Source organism: Somniosus microcephalus, chromosome 1 (assembly GCF_052327205.1).
Source record: "Somniosus microcephalus isolate GS21.2 chromosome 1, FLI_Smic_1.0, whole genome shotgun sequence".
NCBI classification, from domain to species: Eukaryota; Metazoa; Chordata; class Chondrichthyes; order Squaliformes; family Somniosidae; genus Somniosus; species Somniosus microcephalus.
In genome coordinates, this window is record NC_140987.1 from 378,279,465 (window position 1) to 378,296,845 (window position 17,381).

Sequence of the window (17,381 nt, forward strand, 5' to 3'; positions counted from 1 at the left end):
TTTATGAGGAGATTGCTAATTTACCCTGTCTCATTACACAATATAAGATCTAAAATAGCCTGTTCCCTGGTTGGTTCCATGAAGTATTGTTCTCGGAAACTGTCCCAAATGCATTCCATGAACTCGTCCTCCAGACTACCTTTGCCAATTTGATTTGTCCAGTCTATATGAAGATTAAAGTCCTCCATGACTATTGCATTACCTTTGTTATAAACTCATACTATTTCTTCATTAATATTCTGTCCGACGGTATAGGTGCTGTTAGGGGGGCCTATATACTACTCCCACCAATGTTTTCTGCAACTTGTTATTCCTTATCTCCACCAATACTGATTCTACTTCCTGATCATCTGAGCTGAGATCCTTTCTCTCTACTGTCCTTATGTCATCCTTTATTATGAGGGCTACCTCCCTCCTTTTTCATCTGCCTCTTAAAATCAGTAGAAATGAACCATGATTAACTTATACATCTTTTTTCAAAATGTTGCTTCAAATACTCCAAGCTATTGACACCATTAGGGAGACTACCATGGAGGTGTTAATAGGTATACCTGTATGAGGATGCTGAAGTGATTTAGTTGCTGAACCATCCCAAGAAAAATACCTTATCTATCTGTGATAATTCATCTCCTGCACACTGTTGGGATCAGAAACTCCTCGAAAGACAATGCAGATGATAATCTCTGTTATGTTTTTCCTCTGCATAGGTTTCAGTTGATCAACAGTATTTAAAAGCTTCCTACAACTGGCAAGAAGATTTTCTTTCAGTTGGTTTTCTATGCCAGTATGAAGGTTTGTAATCCATTTTTCCTTTAAAATAATTACTTTTTATGTAGATTCTCAATCCTGAGGTAGTCACAGAGAAGTTAAAAATAAGTGCAAAGTTTCAGATTGTAGGCTGATGACCCTTGGATTTATATTATCTGGGAACTGGATTGAAGTTGCCAGAATCTGTTTCATTTGTAATCCTTAACAGCCATCAGAGGAATTAGGCCTGTGGATTGGATTTCTATCGGGTCTCTAGAGGTAAACAGACAGTGCTTCAGGAGAGCATTTAAATACATTGTAATACCCATTCCTTCTGTATCAACTGTCACATTTTTCAATGCCATAGATCTCACAGACTGACTTAAAGAAACTAGAAAGGCTAAGGAATACGTTCTGTAAATAAATTCCCCATCTGTGCTCATTAAGGCACATAAAAAAATCAGTCAGGTTATTTCCTACCAATAGGAGATATTTACTTTTGAATCATATATTCTGGGTATATTTTGGCAGTCTTGCAGTGTGTTCAGTCACACCCTGAGATACTCAGATGATGTTCACAAAAGCAGCATTGATTTGTATTCATGTTCCAAGACCCTTCACAGAGGCAAGACAGACAGCAAACAGGAGAGTTAGGATTGATGCCCAAACCTATCGTCTCAAAAATAGGTTTTGAAGAGGTCTATAAAGTTGGGAAAAGATTTATTAAGATGGAGAGGTTTGGGGATAGAGTTTCAGAGACTGCTGAAGGCTGTTGCCACTGATGTTGGAGCAGAGTAGCTGCTCCAACATCGGGGCTGAAGTGCTTGCACTAGGAGGGCTTGAGATCACCGAGAAAGGATAGGATGAGACCTTGAGTGGAGTTGTGCCCAAGGATTTTGAATTTACTGTTTTGGTGGATGGGGAGTCAATGGAAGTTTGCGAAGGCAGAAGAGATGGACAAGCAGGACTTTATGTGGGACAATTTGGAATTTGTGTAGGGTGGAGCTCATAAACCAGCAAGGAAGGTGTAAGAATATGGCTAAGGGTTTCAATGGCGGTGGGGAGGGGGAGGCAAGGGTAGAGGCAAGCAATGTTGCAGGGATGAAAGTAAGTGGTCTTGGTGATGGATAGGAAATGTGGTTTGAGGCTCAACTCCGGGTTAAACAAAGTCTGAACTAATAGCCAAGGAAGAATCAGGAGTAAGGGTACAGAGATTTTGGCAGGAGCCGAATAGATGACTTCAAATTTCATGATGATCAATTGGAGGAAGTTCTGTCTCATCCATGACCTAACAACAGACAAGCAATCTAGCAACACAGAGCTAGTTCCAGAATCAGTGGTGGTGGGTTTTGAGCTGTAGAGTTGGCTGATTTCAGCATACATATTGGAAATTAAGCTCTTTCTACAGATAATGTTGCTGAGGGGCAGCAAGTAAATGATGGAAAAAGGAGGCCAAAATGGGACCTTGTGTTACCCATGAAGTAACCGTGTGGGAGTGGAAGGAAAAGCCATTGCTGGATGCCTGCTGACCAGACTGGGAGAGGAATGAATTGAAACAAGCAAAGTTAGTAAATCACCAGGGTAAGGGAGAGAAAATTGGGTCCTATGGCAATGGTATTTTAATGGCTTGTTGATTAGTCACCCACTGTGAAGTCTGGACCTTTGCTCCTTCAAGTGGCTCCCCCTCACTTCCCACCTGTGAAACATTCCTGATTCCCTTTTACCTTGGTGCCGTCGGGTGGCCTCTGGGCCCCACGATTCTCACCTGCATGGAGCCAGCCTGAAGGGATAATTACAAGTCCTAGCCCTTTCAGGCTACCCCAGATCAGGCGTATTCCCCAGACGTTCACCTTCAACTTAAGTTAGAGATAGCTGAATTGCATAAGATGCTTAAATGGGTCTAAAGGTTCAGGCTATCTCTCTCTAAAGGAAAGGAACGACTGAAGATGTTACCGTCCTCCAGATAGCATTTTAATAAGTTTAACTAGACTGTAACCATCCGGATATTATGAGGGTCTGGAATATCACCCAGAATTCTGCAACTCCTTACAAAAGAGTGTACAGAAATTGGGTTCGCGAGTTTATACAGAATTACTCTTTGAGACAATTCTAAAAATATATCGTTTTATTTAAGAGCCGACATTCAGTTAACATCTGTTGAATCAGTTGCAACATTAACAATTCAAAATACAAATAGCTTACTTTTCTTATTTCCCAAAGATCCTTATTCTCAAACCTTTACTTTGTTACATTTCTACATTTCTTACTTATCTCTAAATCCAGAACATCCACCAAAATCAATTACTTTGATTACCCGAGGCTCATAGTTAAAAACTTACAGAGCATGCCTGTGAAGTTGAGAAATGCTTGCCCCGTTCAGCGAGTTCTGACTTTCTGTTTGAAAAGCTCTTATTTTTATACCCTTTTTGCAGTGGTTTATTCTTTGATGTTCTCTGCTGATGTCAGCTAATTGTCTTTACTGATACCTCTTATAAATGCTTTCTATTCTTACTGTCAATTCAACTATTGCATGCATAATTATGTCTCTACCTTTAAGTGTTTCAAAAACCATCATAAAAACAATATGACAGCTATGGTTTCTGTTTGATGCCATTCTTATCGAAGGTTCATCATTCAATTCTTAATATTGGCTTAACTGGCTTTTAGCAGACATTGTAGGGCTAGATTTTCGGGGAGCCATCAGGCGGGGTTTCAGGCGTGTGGGGGGGAAAATCCCAATTTTGGGGATCCCGATACCATCCCGCCCAAAACTCCACCCCACGTAAGTTTCAGGGCCAGCGGGTACCCGCCCCACACTGGGACCCGCCGAAACCAGGCGGGGAGGGATTATTGCCAATTAACTGCCTGTTAACAGGTAGTTAACAGGCAGTTTTTAGCCTAATCCCTATTTTGAGGGGTTTCGTGTGGTTTTCCCGATGGCTCCAAACCACGCCAGGTAGAGCAGGCGGGCCGTCGGGTTGAAGGAGTTGGAGGGGTCACGATGCCGGCGCTCAGGTGAGTGATGGGTGCATGAGTGCAAAGGTAAGTGTGTTTGGTGTGTCTAAAGTGTGTAAAGAACTTTTACTTACCTGTATACCTTAACAGCCTTTCTTCCTGTAGCCGTCGGGAGCACATCACTTAGCCGGAACTGAAAGCTGAACAGCTGCGATCTGTCAAAAGTGACAGCCTTCAGCTTTGAGTGCTGGTAAGAGTTCTAACTGAGTCTGTGCAGAATGACTCAGCTTAGAACTCAGAGTGTCAGTGTTTCACAGCCTCAAACAGTTGTGAGACACTGATATTTCATCTACCAAGAACTCTTGACAGAGGAAATTTCAGTCTGTGATGTCACCTGTTGCCGGGTGGCCCTTAATTGGCCTGCTGAGCCCGCTGGGCAGGCTTAACAAGGTCAATCAAGGGAAAATCGCACGGATTGGCCGGACGTCGAAGTAGGCGGGTCAAAAACGCGAAAGGGGAAGTCCCGCCTTCTTCCCGACAGGTTCGGCAAAATCTACCCCTGTGACTCCGTGGTGTTCCAAGTTCAATACAAACACAATGTAATTGCTTGGTGCATCTATTGAAGTCATATCTTCAAAGTGTTCTTGTTGGTATCATATTTACTATGTATATATTAAAGACACTTTGACCAGTGTGTTTCATGCATTCCTAGCTATCTCAATTGGTTGCATATTTAATCGTGTTTCCTGTCTTCCACGTTTAACATAAAAACTATTTGACCAGCAGGTGTTTCTTTTACTTGATGTCATCTTTTCAAAGGCACTTGGTTCTTTTAATGTTTGTGTTTCTGTTCAATGTGTTAGCTTATAACACCTTAAATGTGGGCATTCTCATTATGTTCCCTCCAAACTCTAGACCTTTTGGAAGCACCAATGGTTTGCTTCAATCTTTCATTGTTTTAGTATTTTTAACTAATTCCCATTTCAAAGCTTGTGGTTTTTTGCAACTTTGTTTAACAACTGATCTTATCTCAGGAGCCTGTATTTCTGTTTACAGCTTGTGTCTCCAAGGCGTTAGATTTTTAAACCCAGTATATCATGTATTAATAATATCAGTATTCTGTTCATATTATGGTGTATCTTTTTGAAATATGGCGTATTCCTTTATACCCCCTTCTTGACCAAAAGATGAGCTCATAGCATCAGGGCAGAGTTTGGTCAATGATATTCATGAGGTTACAATAGCATATTAAGTTCACGAGATACACGATCATGTGCTACATGAAAATTCCTTTGAAGTCATTCTAGGAAAATGTTTTGTCTTATTTTAAATTGTACACAATTTTAAAAGATCATAAGTACATAGTCATGCTATTAGCGAAACAACAATGTCCTTAGAATGTCCAATCGGCAGTTGTACGCTCCGTAGAGGTGAGTTATTCATATGAGTCAAGAAAACATCAGTTGAAACTAGTTGAAGCTTTACAGGCTGTTCATTCGATCCGGCGTGTTTACCGATGCGTGTTGTGGTAAAGGCCTTACCAGGCACTCGGTTGATTCCTTCTTTATCCGTGGTGTCTCCCTCCTTTGCTGAAGTAGCTCATTGATCTTTCCTTGTTTCGGTTGTTGCTTTTTGCAAATCCAATTCCTGATGCATTGCCAAGCAACATGTGGAAGAGCTGGCGACACCTTCTGACTTCCCGTTGTCAGTAATTCAATCGCATCCATTTCCTGTGTCGTGCTCCAAGCTGGGTCTTGAAAGAGAGTGTACAACTGCACCTTGTATTGTTCCTCCTTTTCGGCATCCTTCAGGACATCTTTTGATATTGTCTATGGAGACAGTTTTAAAAATATACTTGCCATTCGGCTGGTTAATATGTATTTGAACTGTTCTTTCGTTAATAACAGAATTATTTGAACAGGTTTTTTCCACTTCAGTCTTATACCAGGTTTCTGCTCGAACTTCTTTTCCTGTACCCATTCTCTTACTATGGGTTGCCATACTTTATTTGTCATTTTTTCTGCCTATTTGCTTCCCTTGTCCTCTGATCAATTCGATGAATCTCTTCTGTTCTTTTTTTTTCTAACTGTCACTGTCGGGTCAAGGACTCAGAGTGTGTAGAGGCAATACATCAGATAATATGGAGTTTCTTAGGGGACACTGTCCCTGATGCAGATGTGGGCACATTATTGAGTGATAGCTGTATTTCCGGAATGCTGGTGGTCCACTTATTTCCCTGATTCTCAACAGTTTGACCAATAACTTTATTACTTCCCAATTTTTTACATTCCACCAGCCCCACTGATTGCAGATGACGTGGCGTGCTGTGCTCTAACCCAATCCTCCTTTGTTTGCAATAGTCTTTGAAAACCTTAGAGACAAAGGCTCCGCCTTAATCGGAGTGTAAGATTTTGGGTGCACCAGCTACAGTAATTATATCAGAAATAGCCCTGGTGACTGCTTTTTCCGCAACAGTTTTTGTGGGGACCAGCCAGCAGAAGGAAGTGCGTCCATCCACACAAGCGAGAACATGTCTATATCCCAAAAATGGGGGAAGTGGTCAAATAAAGTCAATAAAGAATTTTCCCATTTGCTCATCAGCTTTCACAGGAGCCAATGGTGGTGGCTTAATTTAGTGATGATTATTGGTCGAATAGCATGGCTCACAATTTGCCACATATGTTTTACAGGCTTTAAGCATGCCTGGCCACCAATATAAGAGGGTCAATTTGCAGAATGTTATTCTGGCACTACAATATGATTGACTTATGCCCTTGTGAGCTTCTTTTACAAACTGTTCTCATTTGCAGCTCGGGGGTACTTCTCGGTTTCCTTTGGGCAACTTAACTAGTACAATACCCATAGGGGTTTCTGAGTAAAAGTACCTTGGTGGACATTTTGGTGGATTCTCTGTTATTGGGTCTAATAGCTGAATCAGTTCCTCATCCTGATTAGCTGCCTGTTCTGCCCTAGTGATGACACTAACATTGGCAGGCCCCTCTCGAGGGAGTGTCATGCAGACCGAACATTTCGCTTGTTCGTCTGTAAGGCTGTTTCTTTTTGAGTGTACTGTTCCAGTGGTATGCCTGTTTATATGAATCACCTGACTCTTTTTCTCCATTCTCGAATGGAGAATATCTTCCCACAGTGTGGGTTTAATAAAGTCTGCTTTCTTTAAAACATACTATATTGCTGCGGCTTCAGCATATTGCGCTGTCTTATGACCAAGGGGTATAAACAGTAATTCTTTTGGCTATAAAGAATAAGAATCTCGAAAATTCTTGTCATTTATTTCATCATGAGTTTGCCACCTTAACTGGAATCCATCACCCCCAGGAGCATAGGCTGCTCCGGGCCCTGCTATTCGGCCATGGTTGCCACCACCTTGTTGGGCACCATTCATTAGGCCTCCCAATTGTGCAGGTGTGCACCTTACCATTAAGGAATTTATTGGATTTGGAGTATTTGTTTGATTACCCTACAGGATATTCTGTATCCCCTGGTTCTGGGGATCAACATTAATCGTGCCATGAGTTCTAACGGCTCCTTCGGCCTCAAAGCCTTCTATTTCAAAAATTATCATTTGGTTTTGTAGAGGTACAGGGATAGGATTATTTACCCTAATAAAGCAATCATTTAAATTTTCTAATTAAAAAACCTGGCCAATTCCGACAGGATTTGCCATTTCTTAAAGGCCTAACCTCGGTTAGGGTATAATATTTCGTCAGGACCTAACCTCGGTTAGGGTTTAATATGAACTTTATAAGCAGCTTCTAGACCTCAATGGTATTTTGAGGGAGTTCTGATTTAAGTTCTACAAGGCCTGATCAGGGTCTTGTCATCTCTAGAGTCTTAAATCTGGGTCTTCAAGCCACTGTCAGTAAACACTCCTTCTATACTTAACAATCTACAACATGGATATAGATGTAAATATAAGTGTAGGTTCTGTATCAACTCGTTAAAACACTCGTTGGGTGCCAATGGAAAGGATAATTACAAGTCCTTGCCCTTTCGGGCTACCCCAGATCAGGCGTATTCCCCAGACGTTCACCTTCAACTTAAGTTAGAGATAGCCAAATTCCATAAGACGCTTAAATGGGTCTAAAGGTTCAGGCTATCTCTCCCTAAATGAAAGAATGACTGAAGATGTTACCATCCTCCAAATAGCATTTTAATAAGTTTAACTAGACTGTAACCTTCCGGATATTAGGAGGGTCCAGTATACCCCCCAGAATTCTGCAACTCCTTACAAAAGAGTGTACAGAAATTGGGTCCGCGAGTATATACAGAATTACTCTTTGAGACAATTTTAAAAATATATAGTTTTATTTACGACATTCAGTTAACAGCTGTTGAATCAGTCGCATCATTAACAATTCAAGATACAAATAGCTTACTTTTCTTATTTCTCAGAGATCCTTATTCTCAAATCTTTACTTCGTTACATTTCTACATTTCTTACTTATCTCTAAATCCAGAACATCCAAGAAAATCAATTACTTTGATTACCCGAGACTCATGGTTAAAAATTTACAGAGCATGCCTGTGAAGTTGAGAAATGCTTGCCCCGTTCAGCGAGTTCTGACTTTCTGTTTGAAAAGCTCTTATTTTTATACCCTTTTTGCAGTGGTTTATTCTTTGAAGCTCTCTGCTGATGTCGGCTAATTGTCTTTATTGATACCTCTTTTGAATGCTTTCTATTCTTACTGTCAATTCAACCATTGCATGCATAATTAAGTCTCTACCTTTAGGTGTTTCAAAAACCATCATAAAAACAATGGTATGACAGCTATGGTTTCTGTTTGATGCCATTCTTATCGACGATTCTTCATTCAATTCTTAATATTGGCTTAACTGGTTTTTAGCAGACATTGTGACTCCGTGGTGTTCCAAGTTCAATACAAACACAATGTAATTGCTTGGTGCATCTATTGAAGTCATATCTTCAAAGTGTTCTTGTTTACTATGTATATATTAAAGACACTTTGACCAGGGAGTTTCATGCATTTCTAGCTATCTCAATTGGTTGCATATTTAATCGTATTTCCTGTCTTCCAAGTTTAACATAAAAACTATTTGACCAGCAGGTGTTTCTTTTACTTGATGTCATCTTTTCAAAGGCACTTGGTTCTTTTAATGTTTGTGTTTCTGTTCAACGTGGTAGCTTATAACACCCTAAATTGGGCATTCTCATTATGTTCCCTCGAAACTCTAGACCTTTCGGAAGCAGCAATGGTTTGCTTCAATCTTTCATTGTTTTAGTATTTTTAACTAATTCCCATTTCAAAGCTTGTGGTTTTTTACAACTTTGTTTAACAACTGATCTTATCTCAGGAGCCTGTATTTCTGTTTACAGCTTGTGTCTCCGAGGCTTTAGATTTTTAAACCCAGTAGATCATGTATTAATAATATCAGTATTCTGTTCATATTATGGTGTATCTTTTTGAAATATGGCATATTCCTTCACAAGCCAGCTGCCTTTTTCCACCTGTTTCAAGCAGTCAGCTGGTTGGTGGCATGCTAATGAGGCTGATGAGTTAGAATAGCCCAGGCCTCAAACTGATGGCGTCCGGTGGGTTTGATTCTTGCCCTGCCCCCAGCCCATCCACCCGATCTCAGGTAAAATCCCCCCGCTATTTTGTATATCTAATAAATTAGATCTTTCAGTTTTAACATACTTTAAACTTGCTTTGTGTTAAAGCTGCTGGTTTGCCCACCCCGGAAGATCTTTACGAAAATGTCTGGGGAAAATTGGGTCCAAATCCTCACAGCCTGGCTGCATTCTACTTTACATGTTGGGGAAACAGATGAAGTAGCAACACATGCTTGTTTTAATGTCTCTGTTTATTTGCAAAGTGACAACTGCAGAATAACACAGAAGATTTAAAGGTAAATACACCAAGAATGCAGTAAGAAAGTAAAGATTTCTTGCATGCTGAACAAAAAGCACATTATAGTGACCAAATGTTTGGTATAAATTACAGTACTGAAAAGATTCAAGATTACATAAATATATACTCCATCACCTTTGCAGAGTCTAATGATACTGAAAGGCAGTGTAAATAGCTGATCTAAGTACAATTTTTGGCCTCCCATGTTGCAAAATTAGTCTGTAAGACCATAAAAATAGGAATTTTTTCATCCCATATAACCTTTCAAAAGTTCGCTATTTGTCCGAAAGATTACAGTTGACAACAAGGATGACTCATGAAGAAAGTTTCTAACATTACTTTGTTTTTGAAACCAAAGGAAAATCTAATTTGCAATCTATTTGCTAAATCTCATTTACTTTTATTTGGCATAAAAATTACATAGAAACTGGCACACTGAACTGTAAATGCTTTTTTTTACAAAACGGCAGACCCATCACAACTCATCTTGTCAGCTGTATTAACTCCAAAACTGAAAGTCGTTTCTTTCAGGTGCAGCACAAGAGTTAAGATTGGCAGCTGAACTGTAAACATTATTCGAATGTCAGGGCTGGAAGAATTCAGAGCTCCTGGACTACCCAAAATCCTAGAAGTACCTCTATACATAAATTTTGGCAGACGTATAGAGCACCACCCCAGCACCTTCTCTATAGATGTAATTGACTGTCAAGTGCTAACAGTATCAACTACAATTAGGTACGCTGAGACACTGCAGTGTTTGTAAGTACTGTAGTTTGCATGTTTTATTATTCTAGTGTATACAGACTCCTCAAACATCATGTTGCTATCAGGTGGGATTGGTCGCAAACTCGGTGCACCACTACCATTAAAATTGTACTGCCCGGGTTATTTTCCTTTTAATGCAGTTAGAGCAGAGCTCACTTGGTGCAAGAAATACCCTGTTTATATTGTCTGCTAATGAGAGTGGACCATGGTAAGACTAGAAGCTGATTTTGCAGACCACTAAAGGTTCCAGGCCGATTAACATGTGCTCCAGTCCACTAAAGAGGCAACTCAAAGCATCTCTGCTGTTCAGTGTAAACCAGAATGCATAAAAACCTTTGAGGACTGGAGTTTATCATTTCCAGTATAGAAGTAAAATATCAATTGTTTAATAGCTGAGACAGAAAACCAGAAATGGAAGCTTTGCATATGTTTACCGTGACCTTAGCTCATTATCCTTGGTTATGAATTCTATAATCAGCAAGAATTGGGGGTCGAAGATCGCTATCCAAAGTAGACAAAACTCACAGCCCTGCCTCCGATCTAGTTTCTTTTCTTTCCAGTTTTGAAGGGTCCAACCCGAAACGTCAACTCAAATTTCTCTCCACGGATGTTGCCTGACCTGCTGAGTTTTTCCAGCATTTTCTGTTGTTATTTCACATTTTCTATTACTGGTCTCTGATCTCAAAAATGAATACGAATGTGATTCCCTCCACCTCCCCTGCAGCTGATTTACTTTAAATTTGCCCTGGTCACTGTAAGAAATGTATTCCCCCAACACTGCTGCTTTGACTTGTGTTGGTCTTGGCCCAGTAAGGTACAAATTGTTCTTCCTGCTCTGGATGATTGTATGAAATGCTGTGGAATGTTGTGCATTACAGGTATAGCAATATCAGTTTGTCCAGTCAGCAGGTTTATACACACCTGCCGTAATTCAGTTGGCACATTCAAAGGCTCAGAAAATTGGATTCAACAATAATACATTTGCCAATATCAATATGATATGTACATAGACATTTGGAATAAACAGTATATTTATATATCTCCATAAATATAACTCTGCATTGCTAGCACTACATAAATATGCCTATGACTAACTTTGGTGTAATTTATTTGTCATTACTATACTAATTAATGTATGAACTTCAAAGACTATTTAATGTCACAATTTGATAATGATTCTTAGCCCATTTAATAATCATTTTATGCTGTATAAATATATCTTAGATCACAAATGGGAACACTGAAATCATTACATTGGTTTAAAGAGACTTATTAGGATGTCAATGTGAGAAAGGCGTGGGCAGCCCTTCAGAGTCATAATCACATTGTATGAACATTTAGGTTAATGCTCAGCAAAGTTAATTCTATGAATCCTTTTAAATATGGTATATAATTTGACATTTCGTTCAGGGAAGAACTTATTGATCATCTGCTAGCTCATTGAGTTGTGGCTATAACGTCATTATTAGAGTGACAGTCCTATGTTACTCAGAATGTGCTTATGTAACTGTGTTTTCATCCTCAATAGGCTTATTTCATCAAACTGTGTGATTATATCAGGTAATTGCAATTACTCAGGTTTAGAAAATGTGCTTCCAGCTTCATTGAACACAACCTTTACATTAGCGCATTTTGAAATTCCACCCCAAATTGCTTGTCAGAAAACATGTGACGCCTGAATTATTTTAAAAATAGTATTTAAGCATAATACACCATGAGTATTCGAAGTCCATTGTTAGTTTAGATAATGTGGATGCACACTGCTGCAAAAATGAGTCTGCAATATTAATTCCCTGCCATTTTATTATCAGTCACTCTCAGTTTAAAGCTGCAGTATTTTTATGTTGGGACGCACAGTTTTAAAAGTTTAAAGCTAAATAATGTACTTTTTGAATTTTATTTTAAAATCCTTTTGGGGGGATATATTTTTGTAATAGAACAGACTTAAAATTGGGATGAACATTTTAAGCTACTATAAATTGTGTATGGTACTGTATTTATGTAACATAGTGCTTAGTTGTGAAGGGTTTGCTTTGCAGTATCCCTGGAGTCTCCTGCTCACTCTTACATTGTGATATTACTGATGATCAGTGTACTGAGATGGCTCAGGTAAAATAAGGACAACCGAATAGTTGAGGAAAAGTGCCCAGACCGGTTTTTCTTTTCACAATATTTACTAGTACCTTTCTTGGGCCTGTGGAAGGGTGACTATAATGGAATGATGGTTATAAAGCGCTGTTTTGATTAAATTATTTATAATATAGTTTTCTATTATTGGTTTGAAACATATTTTTTGGCTTTCAGGGAAGGGGATTTTGTGACTTGGTCATGGAATTGTATATAAGAAATTAGCTGCATGAATTGACTTTAGATTTTCTCTATTTCTTGACTAGTTTGGAAATGATGTTTAAAAATAACAGTGTTATTTTAATTGTTTACGTTATTTTGAAAGAGATATTGAAAAAACATCCTTGAAAGACTGAAACCATGTTTCACTATAATATACTATGTTCTATACAATAACATTGACATACATGAGACCTTTCAAATTTTCTTCTACATTAAGTACAGTACTAGTAAACCAGCTTCAGTAGAATCAGTCATGGACAAGAGCTTCATTAATAAGGTTTTCCAAGAGGCTGGGTTCCTACAGTAGTATTTATCTCATTCTGTGGTGAGGCTCCATCAGTGTACATCTCACTCTATGGTGAGGCTCCAGTGATGTCCATCTCATTCTGTGGTGACGCTCTGGTAAGATCCACTTAATTATGAGATGAGACTCCATCAATATACAGCATATTCTGTGATGAGACTGTGGCACTGTCCATTTAATTCTGCAGTATGCCCATTAATATATATTCTGTGGAGCGGCTCCATCAGAGCACAGCTCAGTCTGTGTTGAGCCTCTTGTAATGTACTCCTCATTCTGTGGTGAGGCGGATTCAGTTTTGGAATGTTTGATCTTGTATATACAGCACAATTTTTTTGACTCTCTGTGGTCTTAAGTAGAAAATTAGGCATTCTTTTCAGCTTTTCATGGCAATTTGACCACAACAACACAAGCACCAGCTCTTCCAATCTTCAGAGGCACCTCCTATTGGTGAGAAATACGTCAGTGAGTGAGTCTATAAGATCAACAAAATTTTTGGGCCTTCTAGAAAAATTTAAGATTGGTGGTAAGAGGTATTTAAATGCCACTGAAAGAAATCCAAAGGGTGTATCTCTGACAATGCAATGGGGCATTCACTAAATACTACCCAGATTTTAAGTTCAAACTCCTGGTATTGAGCTCTATTTCCTAACCCAAAGGACGGTGTGCTATCAACTGAGCCAAATCAATACATATGTCTGTTAAAAATAGAATGTTGTAATACATGTAACAAAAGAGCCACCAATATTAGCAAATGTTATTAAAACTTTTCTTTAAATGATAAACTGTGGTTATTTCTCTGTAAACAAACAACCAGTTCGACACCATCCAAGACAAAGCAGCTCGCTTGGTTGGCACCCCATCCACCACTTTAAACATTCACTCCTTCCACCACCAGCGCACCGTGGCTGCAGTATCTACCATCTACAAGATGCACTGCAGCAACTTGCCAAGGCTTCTTCGGCAGCACCTCCCAAACCCGCAACCTCTACCACCTAGAAGGACAAGGACAGCAGGTGCATGGGAACACCATCGCCTGCAAGTTCCCCTCCAAGTTACAAACCATCCTGGCTTGGAAGTATATTGTCGTTCCTTCATCGTCGCTGGGTCAAAATCCTGGAACTCCCTTCGTAACAGCACTGTGGGAGTACCTTCACCACACGGACTGCAGCGGTTCAAGAAGGTGGCTCACCACCATCTTCTCAAGGGCAATTAGGGATGGGCAATAATTGCTAGCATTTCCAGCGATGGCCACATCCCATGAATGAATAAAAAAAAGCTTACTTGTTTATGAATCACATTGTGCAGATTTGAATTTTCATGTTATAATTTATTTTTAGTTTTAGTACTTTAGACCCCAGTATGTAAGTCATATCTTCACACGGGTTTTATTACCTACTATTATACTATTATAATCTAAAGCTACAACTCACACATTGTGTGAGAGATCAGTGTATCATAATTTTACAGTATTTGACCATTTTTGCCACAAGCAAGGAGGACTAGTTCTGCAGAATTTTACATTCAAATGAGAAGTTTCTAGGAACCGTTTTTGGAAAATGTGGTGATTATGCTATTTTATGATTTGATACTCTTTCTAAAGTACATTTCTGCAAATATACCTAGAGATAAGGCCAGAAAGAACAGGTCCGATGAAAGTAGCTAATGGAACGTTTGAACTATATTGCCAATATCCTCCCACTTTGGAAGTTAGAACTGCTAATTTTCTCTGGGTGATTGAATATAATTTCCACTGCTCGGCTAGAAAGTGTTGATCTGCTCAATTAAAAATAAAAGCACTAATCCACTCAATTGAATTGTACTAAAGAAATGTATGTTGCACAAGCCGTGTCCCAGAATGAATTTAAGCCATGTAGAAATTCTTTGCTCCTCTAAAGCAATCCAAACCTTTAGAATTAACAGACTATTTCACTGGTGAGAGGGAGTTCCAGATGTTCTTTGCAAACAAGACTTTCTAGCCACTTTAGTGCTACAGGCTTTGTTGCGTTTTGTTAACGTTCCCTAAGGAACTTGTCATTGTTGTCCTATAAGCCTCCCTTCCAGTAATTATTACCAGAGCTAAAACTCATATCATACTTAATGATTGTTAAGTGGTTTATTCTTATTTCCCCCCATTTTTGCCAATTTTCACCCCTTCTTCTTGGGCCCCAGTCAGGCTGTCAAGCGTTTAATGATAAAAATTAGCACGAACCAGGACACTCTCAGAAATTCTCAGTCACCCTCTTTGAGTCCAGTCACTAATGGAATGGATTCTGGCTGCAGCACACTGTAGGTGGGAATTCTCATGAGAGGAGGAGTTCCTGCCTATTATAGTCAAAATCACTTCCACTAGCGGCAGGACTCGGGTAGGACTACTGCTTGGGGTGGGCGGAGAATAGATGGGAAAAGGAAATGAATGGCAATGAAGGGAAAGGGGAATGGATGGCACTGAAAGAGGAATGGAGGGAGGAATGGATGACAATGAAGGAGGGAGGAAAGGATAAATTGACGGCAATGAAGAGAGAAGGGGTAAATGGCTGGAAATGGGGCTACAGGAAAAGGGAAAATTAAAGCAATAGGAAAGAGGATATGAAGGCGATCGGAAAGGGAAAATGAAGGGAAATTGAGAACTTTCTTGATCAGTGTGTTTCCAGACCAACGAGAAAGGAGGCAATGTTAGATCTAGTTCTGGGGAATGAAGTGGGGTAAGTGGAGCATGTTTCAGTGGGAGAGTATTTGGGGAACAGTGATCGTAACATCATCAGGTTTAGATTAGTTATGGAAAAGGACAAGGTACAATCAAGCATAAAAATATTTAACTGGAGGAGGGCTAGCTTCAGTGAGTTGAAAAGGGATATGGCCCCGGTGGAGTGGAATCAAAAATTAGTAGGCAAAACAGTAATTGAACAATGCGAGGCCTTCAAAGAGGAGATGATTTGGGTACAGAGTAGATACATTCCCATGAGGGGGAAAGGAAAGGTATCCAAAGCTAGAGCTCCCTGGATGACTAAAGATATAGAGGTTAAAATGAGACAGAAAAGGGGGGCTTATGACAAATCTAAGGTTCAGAACATAGTAGAAAACCTAGCTGAATATAGAAAGTACAGAGGAGATCAAAAAAGGGAATAAGAGGGGCAAAGAGAGAATATGAGAATAGGTTAGCGGCTAACATAAAATGGAACCCAAAAGTCTTTTATAAACATATAAATAGTAAAAGGATAGTCAAAGGAAGGGTGGGGCAAGGTAGCACCTGAGACGGTCCGGTGCTAGCGCGCTCTCCCTGCTTTGGGCGGCCCGCTCTCGCCGCTCGCTCCCACAACCGGAGCGAGGTGTTCAGCGAGTCGGGCGGAGGCAGCACAGCGCGGCAAGCAGCAGCAGCCACGTCGACCCGCTAGGGCACGTCGGCCGGCCGCTCTTCAGCGGGAAGGGATTCCGACCGGGAGGAGGGGAGCTGAGCATGGCAGCCAGAGGCTGGACCGGAAGCGGGAGAAGCAGGCCTAGGCCGTCGGACCATGGAGCCGGTGACGGTGAGGTGGAGGCCGCGGCGGCCGGAGGATGTGTTCGGCGAGTCGGGCGGAGGAGCGCAGCGCATCGGGACGCAGCAGCAGACTCGACGACTCGCAGTCCGACTGGGAGGAGGGGAGCCGGGAATGGTGGCCAGAGGGTGAGCGGGAGAAGCAGGCCACCGCACGTGGAGCTGAGCCGGCAACAGTGAGGAGGACGGAGCGGCTGAGGGACATCGTGCTCCCACTGCTACTGGATGCCAAAGAATTGACTTTCTGAACACGGCACTGTAAAAATAGCTGACGTGTCTCTGTGAGCTCCCACAGCTTTATTGTGGGAGTGATTGGGGAGTAAGCATTCCATTGTACTAGTTACATATGGCAAATAAAGAATCTTGAATCTTGAATCTTGAATCTTGAACCGATTAGGGACCAATAAGGAAATTTTCTTGTGGAGGCAGCAGGCATGGCTGAGGTATAAATGCATACTTTGCATCTGCCTTCACTAGAGAAGAGGATACTGCCAATGTAGCAATAAAGTAGGAGTCCATAGTGATATTAGATAGAATAAAAATAGATAAAGAGGATGCAATTAAAAGGTTGGCAGTCCTTAAGGTAGAAAAGTCATCTGGTCCAGATGGGATGCATCCTAGGTTACTGAGGAAAGCGAGGGTGGAAATTGCGAAGGCTCTGCCCACAATCTTCCAATCTTCCTTGGATATGGAGATGATGACAGAGGACTGGAGGATTGCAAATGTTACACCTCTGTTTTAAAAAGGGGAGAGGGATAAACCTGGCAACTACAGGCCAGTCAGTCTAACACGGTGGTGGGGAAAATTTTAGAGACAATAATCTGGGACAAAATTAATT

The 17,381-nt window shown here is 40.5% G+C and overlaps 1 protein-coding gene across 1 annotated transcript in view; it reads right to left on the reverse strand.

Moving 5' to 3' along the window:
- Positions 1-9,528: 9,528 nt before the first annotated feature.
- klhl4 (kelch-like family member 4) overlaps positions 9,529-17,381 on the reverse strand; it is a 288,626-nt gene continuing 280,773 nt past the window's right edge. The window contains exon 11 of the mRNA XM_085996076.1: positions 9,529-13,452. Within this exon, the coding sequence (XP_085852202.1) occupies positions 13,393-13,452 (60 nt within the window). The 3' untranslated portion in view covers positions 9,529-13,392. The remainder of the gene's footprint in view (positions 13,453-17,381) is intronic.